Genomic DNA, 23,418 nt, shown 5'->3' on the forward strand with positions numbered 1-23,418 from the left:
AAATCAGAACAGCAATTTTAACCATTTCAAACCATTTCAAATTAAACTAGTCTTTGTCTAGTCTTTGGATTTTCTGACATTCCGTCCGTGTTCATTTGGAATATTGTTGTCACTGTAATACACATGGATTTATAGAAATGCGAATGTGTAATAGAGACTAGAGTTTCTGTGTCGGTGATTATAGAGTGTAAGAAAAGCGCATCATCAGCCAGTCAGTCCTACTGGATTATTAGGATCAGATTACCTTGAGCTGTCAGTGATTACATCATCACTTTAAAGGGAACATGAGTGTACAGTGTAAAAAATTTCTATAATAACAAGTATATTTAAAGAAAACACTAATTTAACTTAGCAGAAAACGTCTATGAGGCCAGATACATCTGCCAACGAGTGCATTCCACAGGACTGAATATTGAACCTGTATGTTTTCTAACAGTATGGGGCATCTGTTGTATAGTCATCAGAATGTATTTTTTATATTGTTGCAAGAAAACAAGCCTTTTCATTAAACTATTTTGATATTTTTTATGACAGTTGGTTTCCTTAATGATGAGTAACTTAAGCAATTCAAACTTCTTCCTCTTGCAGGCTGAACTTTAGGATTCGTGATTGTGACGGCGAGCTGGAGGGAGAGTGTGTGCTATGAGCGGTATGCCCCACTGATTGTGATTACACTTAAGGCTATGAATTGAGCGCTGCATTATGCAGTGGTTAGGGATTAGGCTTTCAGGGATGCAAATAAGTTGAAATGCTCGAGAAATTTCATTCCTAGTTTGTCCACTCTGAACCACCAGCAGCCTATTTGTGTTTAAATCACAAACAAGCTTTTCCTCCCACTCTCTCATCTCATTCTAATGATGCATTGATGCACATGACAGTAATGATGGGGTTCAGACAGCCATGACTGTAACCTCTCACCTTCAAAATGCTTAACGCACTGCATAGCTATTTCTGGAGAATTCTTCTGTAATGCTTTTTGTGTGTGTCTGTGTGTGTGTGTGTGTGTGAGAGAGAGAGAGAGAGAGGGGGGGGAGAATTTGAGGGAGAGGGAGACTAAGATTGAGTGTCTTAATTCCATCTCTGCTAACACTTTGCCCCTAATCCGACCGGCCTGTTAAAAGGTGCCGCGTTACTTCAGGGTGCTGCAGAGAACGTCTTACTTCCACAAGATTCATCCCTCCAGCATCTCTCTCTCTCTCTCTCCCGTCCTCCCTTTGCACTACAGCTGCACAACAAGACTCCATCAGTGTATTATATTCTGAGAAGAGGCACAGACTGTTTCTTCCAGTGTCAAGGTCTCAGAGGAAGAAAAAAAAGAAAGAAAAACATCACCAGCCGCAGCCATGAATGGCACAGAAGGACCCAACTTTTATGTCCCCATGTCTAACAAGACTGGGCTGGTGCGTAGCCCATTTGAGTACCCCCAGTACTACCTGGCCGAACCTTGGAAGTACTCTCTCTTGGCTGCGTACATGCTGTTCCTCATCATCACGGCCTTTCCCATCAACTTCCTCACCCTCTATGTCACAGTGAAGCACAAAAAGCTGAGGACACCTCTGAACTACATCCTGCTCAACCTGGCAGTGGCCGATCTCTTCATGGTCATCGGTGGCTTCACAGTCACTCTGTACACATCCCTGCATGCGTACTTCAGCTTAGGGGTCACAGGATGCTACATTGAAGGATTCTTTGCCACCTTAGGAGGTAAGAGAAAGGAATGTCTGTATATAGATGCATCATGTATCTTAAATGCTTTCTTTTAGATTTTGAGTCTTGTGTGTTACTTTTGTAATTTGACAGTGTTTTTGAGTAAATATATAAATATGGATTATGGTGAAGTGCTGTATTTACACCTGGTTTATTTTGTATCCCAGGAGAGATTGCGCTCTGGTCTTTGGTGGTTTTGGCTATTGAGCGCTACATTGTGGTCTGCAAGCCAATGACCAACTTTCGCTTTGGGGACAAACATGCCATCGCCGGGTTGGCATTCACATGGATCATGGCCCTGACCTGCGCTGCTCCCCCTCTGTTTGGGTGGTCCCGGTACTGTGTGTTTCGGTGTCTAGACCGTGCTTTTAGTGATCATTTGCACGCTGAAGAGCCTCAGAGATTTTCTTTTTTTTTTTCATTTGATGATTGAAGATGCATATGTGGTATCAAACACTGAGTGTTCTAGTGTTGATGGAAATTCTTTGATTATTATTACACCTGTGGATGCAGGTACATTCCAGAGGGAATGCAGTGTTCCTGTGGGATTGACTACTACACTCCCAAGCCCGAGATCAACAACACCTCATTCGTCATCTATATGTTCGTCCTCCATTTCTGTATCCCCCTCTTCATCATTTTCTTCTGCTACAGTCGCCTACTCTGCACTGTGCGAGCGGTAAGAACACACTGCTAGATGTAATATTAATAATAAGGAAGTGACACCTTGTTTATCCCTGTAGAGAGATTCTTTTTTTTTCCCTTTTTACCTTTAGGGAGGTTAGCAGCATCACAGAGCAGCGTCTCTGGAGATGTGAGGGATTTAATGGCTCAAGGACACTTCAGGAGGGCAGATCATTGCCAACATGGCAGCTTATACCCAAGTCCTCCAGCTGGGGGGCAGTCTGCCTGCTCACTGTGTCATCCTGATGGCTTCATTAATAATAGCATGACAACATTGATAATTTATTAGTTCTCATAAATAGTTAAAACAGAATGCTGAAATCCTTCATTAAGGTGGTCATAATTCATACAGTCAGTGGTGGAATGTAAATATTTGCATTTACTTAAGTACTTTACTTCAGTACTTAAATGTTTTTAAGTCTTTTCTAATTATGCCACTTTCTACTTATACTTCACCACATTCCAGAGGTAAATATTGTACTTTTTATTTCTCAAGAGTCATTCGACAGATTTAACTCATAGGTCACTGTATGTCTGATTTGTTTTAAACTAAAAGTATAAGAACTATGAAAGTACAGCAAGTCATTTATGGTAAAACTACTACACTTACTTGCCAAAAATGTTATTGTTTGTATTGTAATACAAACTGAAGTGATTAAATCTGACAAATACGCTGCATATTATAACAAAAAACTGGAGCAAAATCTTGTTAAACAGTAAAAACTAACCATTCATCCATTTTCTATACCGTTTATCCGTTAGGGTTGCGGGTAAAAACTAACCTTTTGCAAGTAACCTCACTCTGCAAGCTAAGTGTAACTAAACTGACCAATCACAGGGGACATTACTTTTCCTTTTAATGCTTTAAGTACATTTACATATATACTTATAGACAATATAGAGACTTTTTCATGGAATAAAGTGTTTTTATCGTTTGGCATTAATATTTTAGAGTATAAATACTGCGTCTATACTATTTATCACACACCTTATCAAATGACAATGTGAAAGGACTGCTAGAAGAGAGAATTTATCATCTGAATCTGCAGCTCCTCACAGGTTTAAGTGACTTCCAGAAGACATATTTGCATGTATAATTGGAAAGTTTGGCTTAATAATGAAAAATAAGCTTGGCAAGTTTGTTTTACTGCTGTGTTTGAAATCATTACAGATGTAAACAAACCTTCAACAGCACGAGAAATCATGACTAATTATCAGTAGTTTCCACTATTTTCTGGTGTTAGTCCATTGATTAAAAAACTGTCATTCTGTTTGTCTAATCTCATTCAATTTTGGTGATGGGCTGAGCCTTTTGTTTACATTTGGATCACAGATTAGCCTCCTAATAAGTTAATAATGTGCTTGTGTCTGCGTGCAGGCTGCAGCCCAGCAGCAGGAGTCTGAGACCACCCAGAGGGCGGAGAAAGAAGTCACTCGTATGGTTATTGTCATGGTGATCTCCTTCCTGGTGTGCTGGGTGCCCTATGCCAGTGTGGCTTGGTACATCTTTGCCAATCAGGGAACCGAGTTCGGACCGGTTTTCATGACTGCTCCAGCTTTCTTTGCCAAGAGCGCTGCTTTGTACAACCCGGTCATCTACATTCTGCTAAACAGACAGGTATGTGAAGCAAATATCCTGTTTACACTTTGTGTAAAACAGCTGTAAGCAGTGGTAAAGAGTACAAGTACTTAACTTAAGTGAAATTTTGAAGTGCTTGCGCTACTTGAGTATTTTCATTTTGTATATATTGTACTTTTTGCTACTTTGTACTTTTTATTCTTGCTTCAGAGTAACATTTGACATTAGCTAATGGATCAGACTTTATCATAAGGGTACAAATCATATGCTTAAGTGGCTTGTTCATTTGTTAGTGAACAACAGGAAATCATGATAGATCCCACATTCATTCAAAAATTAGTTAAGCATTTCTAAAGTGTTCGTGCTCTTATGAGGAAGAGCTACCGGTAAATATGTAATTATCTTACAAAATAAAATAAAATACCTTGTTAAAGATTAAATCAGTGGCTTCCAACCTTTTGGGGTTGTGACTAAAAAATGTTTTTTTTTTGTTGTTTGTTTTGTTTCATTTCGTCACGCTCAACATCTCAGATTTATCTTGTAACCTTTGGAGAATCCCAAACCTCCAGCCTTGGAATGAGTGGCCTAAACTTCCAAACTGTATATAAAATAGTTAAAACTACTTCAATACTCTACTACTACTACTACTATTCTACTTTTATATTACTACTTCTTATTCTTTCACCACTGAGTATAGGTGTATTTTAGCTACAATTCTGACATCCATCTTTCTTTTTGGCTTTCAGTTCAGAAATTGCATGATCACCACAGTGTGCTGTGGAAAAAACCCATTTGGCGACGATGAGGCCGCGACTGCTGTCTCCAAAACCCAGTCTTCCTCCGTCTCCTCCAGCCAGGTGGCCCCCGCTTGACCTGTACCTCCTGCTCCTCCCCCCCTTCAATGTCCCATCTGTCCGTGCACATCTAGGGACCCACCACAGCCAATCGGCACAATGTTCTATTGGCCAGTCCTCTTGACTTACCTCTCCGTGTGTCTTCACTGTAATGGCACAACTGCACCTTTGGCGGTTCTGACATACTCAAGAGCCAGCATGTATCTTTTCAATCCATTTAATCGTGGAAAGTGTTCAGCTGGCTTCATAGAGTTTACCCAGAATCAGTGGGGTGATGATCCAACTGAACACAGTCCAAATTACTAACCAACCAAAACATATAATAAGTGAAATTCTAATTCGTTAAAATACAGTTTGATTTCTTCCTCAGCAACTTTTGTTCTAGTAATTGTTGCAGTTGCATGTATATATAAAAACATAGATCCCTAAAATCGCTTTAAATAAGCGATTTTATGGAAACTTAGGTGAAATTAGTCATGAGTATTGATAACTAGATGTCTCGGATGAGTTTTTAAGGCAGTCAGACGGGGCTGTCCTCTGGTCTCTCTGCCTCTCCTCTTGTCTTTATGGTGACAAAGCTGATGTTGTTAGTTTGCTGTTGGCATCAGCTGAGACGTGAGTGTAAACAGATGGACCTGAAAAGAGCCTCTGCAGGGAGAAGGCGCCTCCTGCAAGAGAATGGATGTGTGCATGTGTGTGCGGTGGATGTTTATGTGCTTGAATGGATGTCGGAATGTCAGTGTGTGTGTGTATGTAATGATTATTATTTTGTTCATCGTGTAAAGACTAGGATCTTGTGGAAGTAGTTTTGTGCCCTGCAATAAAAACAAAGCTAAATGTCTGCACGACTTTTGATTTTCGTGCTTCTTCATAAGAACTTTTACAAGATTTTCTGAGAAGTTCCAGATGCTTGTTCGTGTGGTTTAGGGTGGCAGGCCAAGCTATTAACCAGTTTCGAATGTTGTTAATTTTTTCTGTGGTATGTGATGCGAGGAAACACTTCGAGGCTCCACGCAATGAACACTGTCATCATCTGTCACGTTAAAATCCTAAATACTGTAATTTATTTCACAAACTCTGACAAGTCATTTGGCATCACAAATACAGTCTCTCCTCAGATTATATGAGCTCACATGTTTTTTCATAAATGTAAATTTCCCTCTTTTTAAATTGGTCAGAATCCAACATGAAATTCATTCGTTTACAAGCACACTGATTAACACTTCTATACTGATGCAGCTCTTTCCACTGAACTACATTACATCTGATTTCAGAAATTTCATTAATTTATATTCTTCTCTCCACTCCTCCTCAACCCATCATCAACCTGCAAAGCACATTGGGACGTATTGTTCAAAGCACCGAGGGGCGTCAGTCACCCATCTTCACCAGTCACACCTGAGGCTTTAGGAGATGGGAGGAGTTCATCGCGGTCCTTCCTTATCATCCTGATGAACAGGCCACTTGAAAGCATTATAACACATCTATAAATATTGCTATGGACATTATAATACAGTACAGTGCATCATTGGCTCGTTCCCTTAAGAAAAGGGTTCAGTGCGTTAAGATTGCCACCAGGGCTTACTGTAGGTCCCAGTAACTGTAAAGACATCCAGAAAAAGCCTCATCTCCAGGCTCCTACGCCTTCCCTCTAAAGCGTAGCTGAGCCGGATTGTAATTCCATTCATGTCATAGGGAAAGATTTGGGAAAATTGCTCGGCATTCCCAAAATATATGACGCTTGAGAAGCAGGTTTAAGTCCTTTGCTCTGCCACTTTTCACGCTTCTTACAGTCTGTGGGAACAATAATGACACTCATGAAGGCTAACTCCTTAGTGGGCGACATTCCCAAGTAACTATGTAGGTAGCAGAAAGGCAGCTGTCAGCAGGAGAAAGAGATGGCGAGTGAGAAAAGACACTGGCAGTTTCAGGCTTCACTGCAGCACTCGTAGATGTTGTCCTCCACAAGGGCAATGACCTGCTCGAACTTGTGGTGCAGCTGAGTGCGCCGTGCTGTGGGGTTAGACTCCAAAGCGCTCACCACCTGAAGAAAAACACAACAAAGATGACTTTCGGTGGCTGTGGAGCATTCATGCATCCATCTATCTGGGAGATGGAGGGAGGAAATCAGCCACCTGCCTGGCCGAGAAAGTTGCACAAGAGAAAGGGAGAGCAGAAGAGGAACAACTGAAGTGCTTCAGGCTCTTCTCCAGCCTGCACGCATGCCTCCACACCACAAAAGCTCTTTGCTCTTCACATATTTACAAAACCCACATCTGCTGTGTTATTCATGCCCAATAGTTGTCACTGTGTCAGTGGGATTTATGGGCTCTTAGTAGCAGTGTGCTACCAGGCAGAGCGAACCGAGCTGGGGCGAGAGAATAGGCAATCAGAGGCCATTCACAGAGCTCTGTGAATCAGCGTCTAAGCCCCTGGCCCACGTCAGTACAGTAGCATGACAGAGGAAAGCAGCTAAATAGTATTATCACAAGGGTGCTCCATTAAGGCACAGTCACCACTGACTAAGCCTCCACTGAGAATAGTCACAGCAGTAAGGAAACATGGGGGAGGACAGCAAGGGCTTGAAGAGGGCTAGTTCAAAGAGAAAGAGGAGATATGAGGCAGCAACTTAGCAGGGTCATTAAACACATAAGGGTGGTGGATGAAGAGAAGGTAAACAGCATGCTGTTTGCTTAAAGTGAAAGGTACATGTGGGCTGAAAGGGAGGCTTGGGCACATTAAAGACAGAAAACAGCTTTAGTGCAGATATTCGAGGCCGTTAACAGGTTGTAAGGCCGTTTACAGTTTGCTACATCTCTCAACATGCACATGATTTTCCACGCTGATAACATCACGCTCCGATACCCGTCTCTGTAACTTCAAACGGCAAAGCGGGTTGACTGAGGTGTCATGGCTGCAGAGAGGGGCCAGTTTAAACACGAGCCACTTATCTAATCCATATCTGAGATCAGAAAAACAGAGAGGCAATGTAAGAAATCTCTTGTCGTACCTGATTTCTGTATCTCTTGGCGTATTTGTAGATTTCTGTCAAGGCCAGGTTGGTGTTGAATTCATTTCGGTATTTCTACAGGATGGACCACAGACCATCGTATTAGATTTGATTCCAAAATACAACGTGCACGTAACTGCAGGCTTTTGTACACACAGATGACTAAAACACAGGGACTTTATGAACACTACTCACTCGTGACTCCTCAGCCAGGTGAGCATTCATCTCCTGCTCGCTGAGAGGTGGCATTTCCTGTATCTGCCGGTAGTAGCACTGCACTCTCTTCTTATACTCAGGGATCTCCTTGGCATACAGCAGCTTGTTGGTAGGAGAGTCCTTGGAAAAAAAAAAAAAAAAAAGACAAGTCAGTCAGGATGGTTTTAACCATTTATTACAGCAATATACGTTTTAGTTTGGCGATAAAGCTCTGCTCTGGAACAAATCTGGGAGAGCTTGAACACATGTTAAAAGCACTGAAAATGTATGTACAAATGATCTACAGCAAAATGCTAAAACAGGAGGAGGCTGAAAACAATGTAGCAGAGAGGATGGAGAGCTCAACGTCATGAACATCGCTGGAGGGTGGCTATAAAACAACCCCTGTGCCTGCCTGGACCACCGCCAGGCTCCATATATGGCACAACATCAACCTTTAAATCCCTTTGCAGGATTACTTAATAATTTAGCAGTGGACCTCAGTCTTTAAAGAAGAGGTTTGTACATTATTGCACAGTCTGAGGTCAGGTGCTAATGTCCTAATAAGGAGCTGTTGAGTTGGGCTGGATGTTATTTGTTGAAGACCAAATTTAAACCAGTCTAAAGTGAGACAATGAGGGGAGGGAACAGTTTCCTTTCCACACCACAGGAGACTCAGAAACTCAGAGAAGGAAAATTCCAGTCTAAACAATACTCCTTCATACTTCTGCCACTCTCTCCACAGCCACTTCAGGCTCTGGTGCTTATTCAAGCGGGAGGACAAGAAGTGGGACTAAGAGGTTGTGGGCATACTCTGGTTTTTAGTGATGACTACTGCTGCAAGCGAGCGTGTGTGTGAGAGAGAAAGGGACAGAGAGAAAGTAGGACAGGGAAAAAGAAGCGGCCAGCCTCAGCTTTCAGCATCAGCGATTGTGCTTACAGAGCACCTTAATATTTCTTTGTGTCATGAGTTATTTGTGTCACCTAATAGGTGTGTTTGTTCGCATGCGTGTGTGCGTGTTAAAGGTGCTGCGGGAGTGGAAAGGCTGTGGCCACGGTCACTCCTTCTGATAGGGAACCCTCTCTGTTCCTGTCCACAAGGTCACATCCTGCTGTTTGCCCATCTGCCTGGTAACCCCCCGGTGACCCCTGGCCCTCCATGCCTGCATCTCGCCAGATAAGAGGGTTTCAGTGGAAACAGCGAGTGCTGCTTCAATCCCTACCCCTCTTCTCTCACCCCTGCCACGCGCCTGCTAATCCAGACCCTGTACCCTTTGCTGCCCTCTCCTGAGGCTATCACACACTCTCATGCACATGCACATGCACAAACAAGCCACTGTAAACACATAGAAACATAGTATGCCAGTCTCCTTGACCCACAGGAGAAAATGTGGCCATATCCTTGAACCTGGTGACTCCACAATACGACTGCAGCCAGATGCGACATGTTAATGAGGAGGCTGCAGACACACTCTGTGAGAAAATACCTCATCACTGGAGGTTTTATGTATGTCTTTGCATCCACACAGTAGGTATGTACCTGTCTGTATATGTGAATATTGCTGCTGTGAGTGCACTGGCTCTTTGGCACCAAACTGAAGTATATAAATCAGACTGTTTCTCAGTGAAAGAGGAGCATTATTTGATGAGTCCTCGGCTCCCTCCAGGGAGGAAGCCGTCAGAGGGAGACAGGAAGCAGAGCGTGCTCAGGGTCACGGTGTCTGAGGGATGAGACGGATTTGTGAGCAGTGAGGACATTGACATGCAAGCACGCACACACACACACACACACACAGAAGCAGAGTGACGGACAGACAGACAGACACATGCATGCCTGAAGACACACACACACACTCGCACAAAAAGAGACCACTGGTGCTCATGACCTTGGATCAACCGACTCGACTGCAATAACATGAGGAGAGGTAGATGGAGCTGACAGTCTGAAGGCTTAGGGATATGGGTTCACAGCGGGACTCGGGAGGTTTATGTGTGTGTGTAGGTAGACATAGACAAATGGGCAATATATATATATATATATATATATATACACATATATATATATATATATATATATATATATATATATATATATATATATATATATACACACATGTGCATAGATATATATCCATTATTTAATCAAGTATTTAATCAGCAATCAGGTAGATAAGATATCCATGTCGTGAGGAAAGGATATTGCTTGGGGTGAAAGGGACAGGTGGGTCAAGATTTGCACTCCTTCTCAGAGTCATAATTCAGCCAAATCTTAACTCACAGAAATGGATGGACATGTTTTATTTTGATTCAGTGTGACGTTTAATTCCTCCCATGAATAAGCATTCAAAAAGCACAGAACAAAGATGCTTCTTATGCTTCCAGAATTGGCATGAACACCTAATATCTAATTAGATAGGTAGGTAGGTAGGTAGGTAGACAGACAGATAGAGAGACAGACAGATGGACAGATAGCTCACCTTGCCAAGCTGCAGGTCAGAAATGGAGCAGGCGTCTATGAAGGCCTGAGCGATGACGGACAGACAAGCGTCCATGTGGTCCGTCTTGTCAATGTCAAAGACAAACTGAGGATTCTTCAGGATGTTCACCCAGAAACGCAGAGGTAAACTACAAAGGGAAAGAGAAGCTTTCAAAGCCTCGCACACGCACAGTGAGGCAGCCAAAGGTTTTAATCACAGAGTTTAACGTTTACCTGTTGGTTTTCCAGATGTGCAGGGTGTCTGGGTCTGTGATGCCCCGTTTGTCAGCCTGCTCCTCCAGGAAGTCAAAGAAGTATTTGACAGCCAGAGGGGGGCGGTCCGGAGGGATGCTGAGGATGGCTTGAAAGAGGTCATCCAAGAACTTCTGAAGGGTTCCCTGTGGAGGAAAAGAAAAAAGGCGGCTCATACATACACAGAGACATGATTTCATAGGATGTGGGAATTTCTAGACGGCTTCTGAGGCTAATATAGGCCACAAAAATGAAACGGATGAAAACATAAAAGACAAGAAATGCAAAGATGACTCAGATATCAAGCTGCAACTTGTTAACAGTCTGTTGTTTCTTTTGTTCACCTTGGTGGACAGCAGGCGTGTCAGGTAGATTTCAGGCAGAACCTTCTTGCGGTGGCTCTGCCTGTGTGACTTCTTGGTCTCCATTAGCTCATCGTGAGGTAGGACCTGGAAAAACAGGGGCCAAAGATCACCAGGCTGAAGTAATAAACCCCCCTCATAAGTGTCTAAATGAATGCTCTGCAGTCTCAGTTGTCACAGAGGAATTTTCTGTTTCTTGCATTAGACACATGATCCAGAAACCACATCGGGGTATTTTGAAACACTGAATAACATGCAGGATTGGGGAAGTGATGGGAGTTGGGAAATTCTCTGGTTGCTGTGTACAGGATCATGTCTCTGAGTTGCTCATACAGGTCTAAATATGGATAGGGAAAAGAAAGAAGCAGTCAGAAACCACCTACTTGTGTCAAAAAGGGGCCACAGAACTGTCCTGTAAAACTAACTATTCACCCGGCAAATTGTGTTCCAAGGAACTCATTATTCTAAAGTCAAAGGGCCTATATCTTGGCTGACGTTTATAAAAGAGCTTAAGCTGCATTAGCGCTGTCATGTCCTCTCAGCAGCTTTCCTTTTCACCTCCTTTCACCTACCCCCGCCCCCCCATTTCTCCCTGCCATCAGGCCCACACCGGCCTGACTAACAGTGGCGCACACAGGAAAAGCTCTGGCAATAAAAACTCAGAGTGTACTTATTATGTGGAGAAACTCACCAAGTGTACATACTTCTCCGTATCCAGATCTTTAACTGTGAAGAAAAAGAAACATACAACAATGTGCAATCAGCGAGGTGGAGACCTGAGAGAATGAGAGGAGACAGGAGGAGTGAGGACAGAGGAGTGTGACAGATAGAGGGGTGGGGAGAGGGAGACTGACAGGAGAGCGAGGGAGATAGAGTACATGCGAGAGGAGAAAGTGATTAAGGCGGACTGTGGGCAGGTAGAGGAGGGGAGCTGTCTGAGAGAATGAAAGAGAAGGATCACGAGTGAAAGGAGAGAGAAAAGAGAGAGATTAGGATAGACAGACACACAGGGTCTGTGATTGGTTCTGGAGCCGATGTAATGAGATGGTAATGCTCGGCCAACGCTGGGAAAGAGCATTAAACCTCACTGGTTTATATATAGACCTAAACACAAACACATTCATGCACATGCATCAACACATATGAATGCCCAAATATATGCAGATGCATGTCCAAACACAAACTTAAAGCAGACACTAAAGCAAACAAATATAATCATTGTATATATATACACACACACACAAGTGAAAACAAGAAACAGACATTTGTGCAGATACACACACACACACACACACACACATTCACACAGATGGACACAAACAACAGCATAGTGAGTGTGTTCTCATTACAGCCCGCTCTGCCAGAGATGCTCCTGCCCAGCGGGCTTCAGTCCAGACCCTCAACACTGATCACAGGCAGACAGGACAGTGTTTTATATTAGCCAGGGAACACTACAGGCTCATAACATCCCCTTGACGCTTTGAAGCCAGAGCCAGGTTTGGTTCACATAAGCCTATTTTTGGCCAAGTATGAATGAGAGGAGAGGCTTTGATGGACAGAGCCTGAGCAAAACTGAGCTCTGGTCTGGTACTGATTATGTAAGGTAGACCCAAGACAATGAAGGGACAAGGCCGTTAAAGGCTGCGTGTAAACTCATCTGTCAACAGGCAGAGAGGTCATTATGTTATGAGTTGAGGCTGGACAATGGGACAACTTGTGTCACATTTTTTTCCCACAAGCTGACATTTGCTAATGGAATACATCTATAACAGAGAGAAAAAAAAGGCTCTGAACGAAGCGGTAGCGGCGAGTATGTGTCGTGATTTATTAGGTGTGAGTGTGTTTAGATGTCCGCTGTGTCTTTTGGGGACAGAAGGGTGTGTGGTTTCATGCATGTTTACATGAGCGTATCATGTTCTCGTGACCGACTAAGCATGTGCTGTTTCCTGTGATCGAGTGAGTGCGCATGTTTACCCAAGCGCTGTTGAGTGTGTGTGTGTGTGTGTGTGTGTGACAAAGCGACAAGGAGTGGGTGTGTTTCAAGGTGACGTACCTCTCCCCAGGGTGTTCTCTTTCTTGTCTTTCAAGCTCATAGCCAGCGATGCCCCATCAGGGATCTGTGAAGGGAGAGAAGAAGAACAGGAAGAAGGGAGGGAGGGAAGATGAGAGGGGACAGGGGGCACAGGGTTCAGGGGTTAGTTGGGGTGCACCAGAACAGCATCATTAAGCATGCCCTCGAGGGGACCGTGGTGTTTAGAGGTGCATATGTTGGTGTGTGTGCGTCAGTCTCGCGTGCATCTAGAGCGGTGGCGAGTCTGCAGGAGCCTGGCTGGGCTCATTAAATTCAACCCGTGGTGAAATGGATTGAACAGCCTCACCAGTGAACCCAGACTGTTAGTACACACTGCAGTTCGCCGCTTTCACAGCTCCGTACCCACAGCTAAGCAAAAACTAAACAGAGCACTTAACAAGTACAGGTAAGAGGTCAGAGGTCGAGGGTCACTGAACGACTGTTTACTCACGCACAGATGAATGCAGACATAAGCAAACACACTTACATGTAAAGACGTTCTTAATGGGAGACCAGGCACGACCTTTTACTTGTTTCTCAGATCTTCATTCATTTATTTTGCATTAAAAATTGGTTTTATTAGGCAGAGGTAAAAATATTAAGTTTTATTATTTTAGTTTATGCAATATATTTATGGCATATGTAATTCAGAATTATTTCATTTCCTGCATTTTTGTGGGATTAAAAGTAAAATTTACAATGTATTTTATGTAGTGTGTATGCAACGAATGTGTATTCATGTATGCATTATTACTATTATTAAAGTAATGTGTATTAAACCACATTTATTATATAAGTGATAATTAGTTACTTTCCTGCATTGTAGTATGCTATGTGTAGTAAAAGATTAAAGTAAATATTAATTAACGATTAATCATCCAAATGACCTGATACAAATTCCTAAGGGCTTATATAACACATGAACATACTCAGCTTTGAAAAATAATTCATATATTCTGTTTTTACACAATAAAAAAAATCATATGATATATTTACAAATTCTTCCAATGACATCTCATTCTATTATATGAAATTTTTGTTCATTTTGATTGAGCTGCTGGACACAACATGTTTCCCGCTTCACTGAGAAGTGAAGTTTGTCAATGTTGGTGTGCCGGAGGCTTCAGGTTTCCACATCACACTCGTGTCAGTTAAAAATGTCGGACCACCTTATAAACTCGGATTTTAGGTAAGCAAAGACATCAATGTTAAAACAAACTCTGGACATGCGTCATTGTGCACAGTGAAGGTCAGACATCAGAGTGAAGGAAGAAGAAACAAGGACATTTTTGAGCAGAGGGACTTTAGCCATTTACTATCAGCTGCAGTTTAAACGCTGGCACAGATAATAACAGATAGTTACGTTACTTTGTCATTTATCATTTAAATACTCTCAGTATCTTCCATTATACACGACTTTGTCTTTAACGGTTGATACAACATTAAACACCACAGAAGTGCCCTCTTGCCCCTATGGTAGATAAAACAGGATAAACTGCCCTCTGGGGTGCCCTTTCAACGAATAAAATGTAATACAGTGCACTAATGGGTGCCAAATGGATAAAATGGATAAACTACGATTCAGTGTCCTCTAGGGTGCTCTTCTAGTGTAGAGAAAATGCGATGCAGTGCCATCTCAGCTGCCCTATGAGCTATAAAATGAGAATCGAAATGCTTAAACAGTTAACAGTTCCCACATATTTTTATTTCAGTTGTGTAATAGATTGAACATCTGATTTAAACAATCAAACCATTTTAATCTTGTAACTGTATCATCACCTTCTGTAGGCCCTCAGATATCCTGAGTCCACCACTGACTTCATACATGTCATTAAAGTGCCCCACACCCACGTCTTCTTCTGAAGACGGAGTTTCTCTGTGCTTCTGTGTGTGAACGTGTGAGACAACTTTATACGATGTGATGTGGAAAATTGATACCTGGTGGTCACATACACTGAGAATTTTTTTTCAGTGAAGCAAAAGACATACTGTCTCCAATATGTCCACCTTAAACCAACGTGAGGTTTCATCAGGTGATGCAGGCAAAAAAAAAATACACACTTTCAAGAAAAAAGGGCTGAGATTCTACAGTTATTATGTTTTGACATCATAACTGTCAAAACATAATAACATAATAATTTCACCTGACAGAGTATTTTGTATGTTTTAAAATATGTGCTCAGGGGATTCAGAGTATTCAAATGATGCGATCAGTGATTAAACCATAGTTACTATTAATTAACATGACAGATTTGAAAATAACATTATTTTGTATTTATATACAGCTATTAAACATAATTTACTGATGACAGTTATCTTTTATTAAAAAATCTGACCTAATTACCATACTCACTACACAAACACACGTGTGTACTGCATGTCCGCTACAGCTATACTGCAGTAAATGACTTGTACATAAAGAACAGCACTACACAGCAGCTGACAAACACAAACAGAATCACCAATAACTAACTGTGTACAGCCACACAGAAACAGAGAGCAGCCTCCCACCCATGGACAGCCAGTGACGCCATTTATAAGGGGTTCTCACCTTCAACACCCCCGCTGTACCTGTTACAATATCAGGGATGTACAGGTACACCAGTGACAACACCCACCACAGTGGTCTCACACACACACACACACACACACATACATATGCACACACCTGGTAATGGAAGACTGTGTTGAGTTTCTTCCTGCCATCCTCCATAACTGAGGAGTTATCCAGGTCCTGCAGAAGCTTGCTGTTGCTGCCAGAGTCAAACCACTCTGGAGGACAGGAAGGTGGGAGAGACAGGAGAAGGGAGGAGAGCAATATTAGACAATTTCATCCTAAATTTGGAAAATAATATGCGAGACGCAGGGCGGCTGTGCTCTCTCTGTGTCACGACCTGTGGAAATATTCCTGGGCCATTAATCAAATCAGCTCTGCAGGCTGCACAGCTTTTGAAAGCAATAACTCTTTGTGATTATCACTGTACACTCTCCTCGATGCATTCTGTCATTTATTATATTGCAGCCTCGGGTTAGTTGAGCTTCATGAGGGGAACTGACCTTTTGCAAAGGAGATTACTATATCTGGGAGGGTTAGGAAGAGGAAAGGATGAAAATAATCAGAGAAAATGTGCTCTTACCCAGGTCTACATCCTCTGCTCGGGGCCACTGGGAGTACGGCAGATTTTTATAAAAGGCCTCTAGGATTTTTTCCTTCACCTGGCAGATTGTGTCTGTATGCATGACCCTGACAGTCAGCGAGTCCATGCCACAGCCCTGGAAGGACACGTTGATGTTCTGAAAAAAACAAAAAACAAAAATAGAACAGGGAGAAATATATTTAATACTTTGCAGAAACGTGCATGTTTTGAATTTCAGCATGACTGAAACTTTCTGGCAGTCAACTGAGTTGAAGTTTGACATTGACTGCTGAGTTCTAAATAAAAAAAAGCAGATCTGAGGATGTGAAAGGTGAACCGAGAGCGTGTGAAGCATCAGACCTGTGGCTTGGCCTCAACATTCTCTCGGAGCAGCCACTCCTCGTTGAGGGTGTAGCGGGCCTTCCCCGTGATGGCGTCTATCGAGCCCTTGTTGATCTGCTGCTTGATTGCGCACAGCAGCAGGAAGAAAGGCTCGCCCACTGTTTCCTGCAAAAGGTGGCGGAGAGGTGGAGTCAAAAAACAGACCTGTGGTCATTCTTTTGAATCAGTCCTGCCAACTTTGCTGAGACTCGCGCTCACCTTGAGGTAGCTGTACATGCAGATGGACATCCAGTTGGTCAGCATTTTCTCCACGACGGACTCAGTGCGGCGCAGCATCAGTTTGGGGTTCTTGGAAGCTGAAGCATCAATCAGGTCCACCAGCAGATCTTTCATGATACTGGTGTAGTACTCCAGCTTACCATGAAGGGCAATAGTGAGCAGAGACGCCAGGCTGCATCTGAAGGGCAAGAAAACAGATTGGCGGAGGTGACAGAAGAGCAAAAACAGGCTCTTACAAACATGCCCTGTCAGTGTGGGGTCAGTGGTTTGAAAATAGCTACATTACAGAAACAATAACAAGGTTTTGTCCTCCCCACCTCCACCTGTGAGTGCTGAGCCAAATAAAGGCCTGATCTAATGCAGGGAGTGTCTGGGTGAGTAAGTCCAGAGGTGCAGGGGATTTCCCTAACAAAGCCCCTTTAATCCAGCAGAAAGGGGCCGCATCAGTCAGTAAGTGCTGACGCTGAGCTGGGACGGGGATGTGGTCTTGCCTCGGGAATTTTTCTCTGATTCTCCACAATGAGTGGCTAGTTTTAGGACATCAAAACAGCTACAGTGATAAATGACCAAGCGTTTACAAAGCTGGTGCAACCACTTCTCTGAGGAGCAAAGATATTTTTATGCCGTTCGCAGCAAATACAGACAAGCTGGCATGAGCAGTAAAGATGCAACTGAGGTAAACACTGGAAAAACTAGACACCTTCTGTCATACTTAAATGAAGTTCACTTTACTTGGTTTGTGACCTGTTTAAGTGATTATAGAGAAGTTTAAAATATTAAACCTGAATTAACTGACTCAGAAACATATCTTGGTTTTTAGCAGATATTTGTTTCATTATCTTCACCAGCAAGTGGCTACTTTGTCTGCCATTTGGTTGTGGACAGCTAGTGTATAAGGGATTTTAAGAGGCTGGAAGCAAGTTTGATTAGAGCAATGAGAGTCAACCAAAACAGTGACTTTGTTGCCCATAAAATCAAAACCACAAAATTCAACCCTTTCTGATAATGGTTACTGAGGATATAATGCAGATTCCACAAATTCTACTGATTTAATGGCTGTCTTTTCTGTTTCTTCTGTAACTCTCAAAGATACACCAGTTGATGCGTTACCTGTCTCGTACAGCAAAGTCCTTCTGCTGTTCCAGGGCATGGACGAACGTGATCAAGAAGTGCTTGTTATTGAGAAGAGTGGAGAACAGAGTGATGCCCTCCTCTATGTTTGGTCTTGTGGTGTTGGTGGCCTGAAGACAGGAAACGGGGATGAAACGGTTATTTCTCTGCACGATTTCACCTGAAGTGCATCAGACATCTGCTGCGTCCTCCCTAATCCATTTTAGCACCTCTTGTCTCGAGTGACCCATCTAGTGAACACTTCATCTTCCTATCACAGCTCTTTCTTCTGCCTCTTCAGGCATCCCTTTATAGTTCTCTCTCTACAGTATCTGTTTCTTCCACTTCGGTACGTGACTGTGTGTGTGTGATTGTCTCTAAGTGTGCTGAGTTGACTTAATGAGCATAGTCTATCTATGGGTGCGACTAAGCAGCAGTGTGATGGAGTCTTCCCTCTGGACTGCAGCCATATGGTGTGGTTTGCAGCCTGACAGAAGGAGAACAGGGGTGTCCATTAAGATAAATGCCCGCCTGTGAGATTTATTTGCTGTGACCTGGAAAACACTTCCTGGGAAGACGATGCGGATCCAAGGCACTTCATCACGGTTAGACAAGCTCCCCCGGCTGCCGACCCAAAACTAGCGCTGCAATCGTTACTTTCTCTCTTCCTGACATGCGCACACACACAAACACGCATACACCCACACACGTGCGCACGTGCCTTTACTTTCAGCGCACACTCGCACAGAGGTGTGTGAAAGTGTACCCTCCCTCTCCTACTCTATGACTCTCACTCCCGTCCGCCCCTCCATTACACACACACAACCGGAGATAGATTTCGATGAAACACATACTGTTCGGTTGTCCAAGAGTCAGTGGGAAGTGTGTCAACAACCTGCCATCAACTTGGTGGGCAGCTTGATTTTTTGACATGCTGGATTTTGCTTCGTGTCTCACTTGCTAGAAACACATGCATTGGTATTCATCTGTGTGTGTGTGTGTGTGTGTGACAGACTCTCCCACACACATTATAACAAGCAGACAAAGACAAAAATGCACAATATGCTTTTCTTTACTCCTCATCAACAACAACCCCACTGCGAAACCTTTAATAAGCTTTAGCCTGACCCAGTTGAGAAGCAAGGGAGTGAAAAAGGACCCAAATCAAGGCATTCTGGCAGAAGAAAGCCAAACATCCTAATGGCTTAACCCCTCACCTGCCAGTCCTGCAGCAGCGGGTGGGTCTCTGGCAGAGCTCGAGGGCCCAGGCCATCATTCTCGTAGGCGGGCTGGACCAGGCTCTTCTCGTAATCGGAACACATCTGAAATACACACACAGAAAAATGTAACACAAAGTCAGCGCTGGCTCTAAACACAGGAAGATGGATTGATGGGGGAAAAAAAACAGAAAGAGCTGGCCTCGGGTCTATGGTGGTAAATTTGCAGCCTGGAACCAAAGAAATTCTCAAAGAGGCTATGAATAGACCCTGACTGACCATGAAAAGGAAACATGACACCGTGACATGAAACGTCATAAGCTTTAATGGCTTTCAAGACAAAATGACCCATAGCCAAGAGGCAGCCTTTCAACACAGCCTGTCATTTCAGGGCAGCTTCATTTGGCTTGTATTCTAACTGTCTAAGTCTGCCTCTAATCAAACAGGACCAGAAGCTCACAAAGGGTCGTGAGTAGAATGTTTGGTGTACTTGTGGAAAATTATGGAAAGACGATACAAAAGCAGCAAAACCGGGATTTATGTTACCCCTCCATACAACTTTTCAACACCCTCCCCACTCACTTCCTTCACGACAGAAAACACTGTCCAGTGTTCGCTGCAACAAACCAGCACGGCTGCTGTTGCGCAAAAGCATGTATGCTTGCAAAACAGTGTGGGTGTGTGAGCAGAGTGGAGTGTGTTCTGAGAAATCGGGGGGGGAAGTTTCCATGTCTCAGTGCCTGCCATTGTTCTGTCTCCTTGAAAGTCCATGCCTGTGGTTGGAAGACAAAGCCCGCTGAGTTGTGTCTGTCTGTATTGGTGGAGAAATACCCTCCAACAGTTAGACCCACAGCCTACCTTCAGGGTGGATCACATGTCAGAGAAATGCTTACCTATAGAGAACACATTCGCTCCCCTGCAGGGAGCCAAACTGAGCTATACTTCGCTAGATATCAACTGTGTGTTTAAAAGTTCCAAGGTGAATTTTTATCCTGCATATTGCAAACAGTGGGAAATGTGAAATGGGACATGTAGCGAGGAAAAAAAGACTAAAACCCCATTGAGAAAAATGGTATTGTCAGTGTGCTGAAATCAGATAGCGGGGAAAAATAGCCTTTCTCACCTTGGGGAAGAACGTGCGTGTGACAAACTGTTTGTACTCCAAAAAGGGGATGCCCTGGCTGCGATTCAGCTCCTTGGTCAGGTCTGTCATATCCGTCTGCAGCTCTGCAAAGCCTGAAAGGACAAAAAAAAAACCAAACAAAAAAAAAAAAAAAAGGGCTTGAATCCTGGAACTGTTTTTAAACCACAATCCTCTTTTTGGCTCTTCAAGCTTCATTTGTTGCTAAGCAAAATGAGTCAGAAATCTGTTCACATGCTAATGCAAAAAGGCACCAAATTCTCCCACGCTGCTGTGGGATCTGTAAGAATATGTCTGATTCAAGTGAAAGAAATTCTAGATCAGACAGAGGAATATAGCATCAAATTTCCCAGATATAGTGTCATGTTTTGCTTGAATACTAAATATGCCACACACTCGTCCTCTGATCTTTTTTACTCTCTCTCTCTCTCTCTCTCTCTCTCTCTCTTCTTTTCTCTCTTTGCCAGATTGCGCAGTCCAGTACAGCATTCAGGCAAATATTTACCAAACAACAATCAGAGCAGCCAAATCCAGTCTGAGGCCCTCATCCAAAACATGTGTGCAGGCTGAGGTTTACATGCTGCAGAAACAGTATCAGCATAAGCAGACATGACTTGAATCTGAATGCTAATATCGGAGCTGGTTTATTGGGTAGCATGTTGTTGGAGAGGATAATGCTCTCCTCTAATGAGACGCTGGAGATCCCTTTATGGAGAAGCTCTTCCTGTGGCAGGAGGAGAGACGTATTTGGGTTACAATGTCAGTTTTTTCAGATTATGTGTGTGTGTGTGGAAAGATGGGAATAGCAGACCTGAGGGATTTAAAACATATTTAATTACTCCTCCAGCTTATTTATCGTCCTGTTCACTAATGCGTCCTGTAAACCACCAGTCAGTTCACACCGTCAACTCCTGATTGGACGCAGCAGGCCCGAGTAGCAAATCTCCCCCCTCTGCCTCGCTTCTCGGATAAAAACCAAAACCCTCCTGGAATATGCCAATTCCCCATCTTCCTTCACTCCCTCTTCTTCTTCTACTTTTATCACATCTTTCATCTCAGCAGAACCATGGTTCTCTTTGTGCATACTTACCCTGAACTCGGCCACAAATCTATCTGCGTCCTCTGACTAAATAACCTCTCCTCCTCCCCCGCTTCTGCTCTTCTCCCCGGCCCTGACTCCAATCTCTTCCTCCCTCCACTTCTCTTTCTCTATCCGACGCCCCCATCTCTACGCTATAAATCTGGGTGCACAGACACGGAGTGGCCTTCACACGGCTTTACTCTAATGCCCCAGACGCACGCGTGCGCACACACACGCACACGCACGGACAGACACGAGGCACTAAACACACATTACACACAAACACGCAGCCCTTGTTCCTACAGCAGAGGTGATGTGGCCACTCAGTGCGCCTTGCATGTGACTGATCATTTGTCAGACACTGCGTTTTATGAGTCACGCTTACTAGGCACAAATCTGTCAACCGTTGTATCTCCCTCCCCTTCAGCCTCAGAAAAAAAAATCTCAAACAAACACACATTTTGCACGTACACACATACGGACTATCACAAACAGACAAATATATGTGGTCAATATTTCTGTCTTCCCAGAAGCTCTTTTATCATGTCAATCCACACAAACAGCATCTGAGATCTAAACACTTTTGTGTGTGTCTGTGTGTGTGTCTCCGTGTCTGAGTCTCTGTGTGTGCGTGTGTCTGTGTGTCTCTGTTTATGTGTGTGTGGGTTCTTGCATAAACACACCTTTACGGATCTCCTCTCTGATTTGGGACTCCATCTCCTCCATTTGCAGTAGAGTTTTCTGCCAGTAGCGTTCCGCCCTTCGGCTCTTTGTGCAGTACACTACAAGAGCTGAAAAAAAAACGAAATGCGTTTTATATGCAATACGTTTCAACCCACAGACCTCACACAATCACAACTTCCGGCATAATGAATAGGTTCAAAAATGTGTCTGAGAGATTTTGAGCCTGTGAAAAATGTTTTCATGAAAGTATCTGACAGTGAGAGACCGTAAAAGAAAAGTTTGTGACTGTTATTATCATTATTGTTATTTCGCACACTGACAAAAAGCACTTCTTCTTCTCAAATATGTATAATATAACAAGTTCAAAGCAGGGAATCGTGTGAAAAACCACACTAGAACCAATTTTCACTCCTTACACCTGCCCTGCACACACACACACACACACACACACACACACACACACACAGGCAGAGCAGGCATCGAGGGGAACAGTGGTGTCTTTGTTCTTCGGGTACTGAGAAGGGATGAGGCAAGTGCAGGAAACTATGACCCCTGAATTCCTTTTATCTGTTCCACATCTGGAGCATCCCTTGCTACAGCCGGCATGCATCCATCATCGCTTGGTAAGCATGTGTACACGACCTACCCACAGTGCACAGCAGCAGCAGCACGCAGCACACCACAATGGATACCACGATGGCCAGCTCACTGCCGCCGAGCTGCACTTTGGCGATTGTGTGATGAAAGTTCCCCACTTGTATCTAAAAAGAGAAAGACAGCACATGAAACTGGACTGGGCTCCTTCAAAGCCTGCCTCAACTTTTTAGCATTTTATCATGGTAGTAGCTGTTGCTTGTCTGAAGATAAACAACAATGCAGTGGTGAAATCTGTTAGTGAGTAGTGACATAACTTGTTGCATAAAAACTTATATCTAAAATGAAAATTCAGTCTTGTACAAAAGCTCCTACAGGCTCCCATCCTGAACCACACTCGGGTTTTTTATAATCATCCAATCATCTTTTATAAGAGATGTAGCTGTTAAATGATCACATAAAGAGCAATAAAAAGCACTTAAATCACATAACGAACAAAGCTTATCTTCTTCAGGGAGATTATTAAACCCAACCGATCTATAGCTAATAATACGATCATAAACCTGCTTCGCGTAATGTTCTATAGGTTTCTTTGATGAGACAACAATTTAGATTTGTACCACACAACAGACCATTGTTCAAA

At 43.3% G+C, this 23,418-nt stretch overlaps 2 protein-coding genes across 2 annotated transcripts in view; one reads left to right on the forward strand and one right to left on the reverse strand.

The window, feature by feature from the left end:
- On the forward strand, nt 1-5,809 carry LOC124063597 (rhodopsin). The gene is made up of 6 exons (XM_046397404.1): nt 1-649; nt 1,122-1,704; nt 1,875-2,043; nt 2,221-2,386; nt 3,770-4,009; nt 4,717-5,809. Exons 2-6 carry the CDS (start codon nt 1,344-1,346, stop codon nt 4,840-4,842), a joined length of 1,062 nt encoding a protein of 353 aa, XP_046253360.1. The 5' UTR covers nt 1-649; nt 1,122-1,343; the 3' UTR covers nt 4,843-5,809.
- A 51-nt stretch (nt 5,810-5,860) lies between these two features.
- Nucleotides 5,861-23,418, reverse strand: part of plxnd1 (plexin D1) — a 59,694-nt gene continuing 42,136 nt past the window's right edge. Inside the window, exons 20-36 of the mRNA XM_046397391.1 lie at nt 22,828-22,942; nt 22,181-22,288; nt 20,399-20,511; nt 19,276-19,380; nt 18,059-18,189; nt 16,928-17,126; nt 16,688-16,834; nt 16,328-16,484; nt 15,859-15,962; nt 13,173-13,236; nt 11,811-11,845; nt 11,102-11,206; nt 10,740-10,903; nt 10,507-10,654; nt 8,030-8,170; nt 7,835-7,909; nt 5,861-6,868 (exon numbers count right to left, since the gene is read on the reverse strand). Of these exons, the coding sequence (XP_046253347.1) occupies nt 6,752-6,868; nt 7,835-7,909; nt 8,030-8,170; nt 10,507-10,654; nt 10,740-10,903; nt 11,102-11,206; nt 11,811-11,845; nt 13,173-13,236; nt 15,859-15,962; nt 16,328-16,484; nt 16,688-16,834; nt 16,928-17,126; nt 18,059-18,189; nt 19,276-19,380; nt 20,399-20,511; nt 22,181-22,288; nt 22,828-22,942 (2,028 nt within the window). The 3' untranslated portion in view covers nt 5,861-6,751. The remainder of the gene's footprint in view (nt 6,869-7,834; nt 7,910-8,029; nt 8,171-10,506; nt 10,655-10,739; nt 10,904-11,101; nt 11,207-11,810; nt 11,846-13,172; nt 13,237-15,858; nt 15,963-16,327; nt 16,485-16,687; nt 16,835-16,927; nt 17,127-18,058; nt 18,190-19,275; nt 19,381-20,398; nt 20,512-22,180; nt 22,289-22,827; nt 22,943-23,418) is intronic.

The sequence above is a fragment of the Scatophagus argus genome, chromosome 8, assembly GCF_020382885.2.
Source record: "Scatophagus argus isolate fScaArg1 chromosome 8, fScaArg1.pri, whole genome shotgun sequence".
NCBI lineage: Eukaryota > Metazoa > Chordata > Actinopteri > Scatophagidae > Scatophagus > Scatophagus argus.

What these genes read in the sequence shown, in the direction of transcription:
- LOC124063597 (XM_046397404.1), top strand. Translation starts at nt 1,344, where the DNA reads ATGAATGGCACAGAAGGACCCAACTTTTATGTCCCCATGTCTAACAAG. An exon ending in CCTCTGTTTGGGTGGTCCCG is followed by an intron (nt 2,044 to 2,220) that starts GTACTGTGTGTT and finishes CTGTGGATGCAG; the next exon opens with GTACATTCCAGAGGGAATGC. An exon ending in ACATTCTGCTAAACAGACAG is followed by an intron (nt 4,010 to 4,716) that starts GTATGTGAAGCA and finishes TTTGGCTTTCAG; the next exon opens with TTCAGAAATTGCATGATCAC.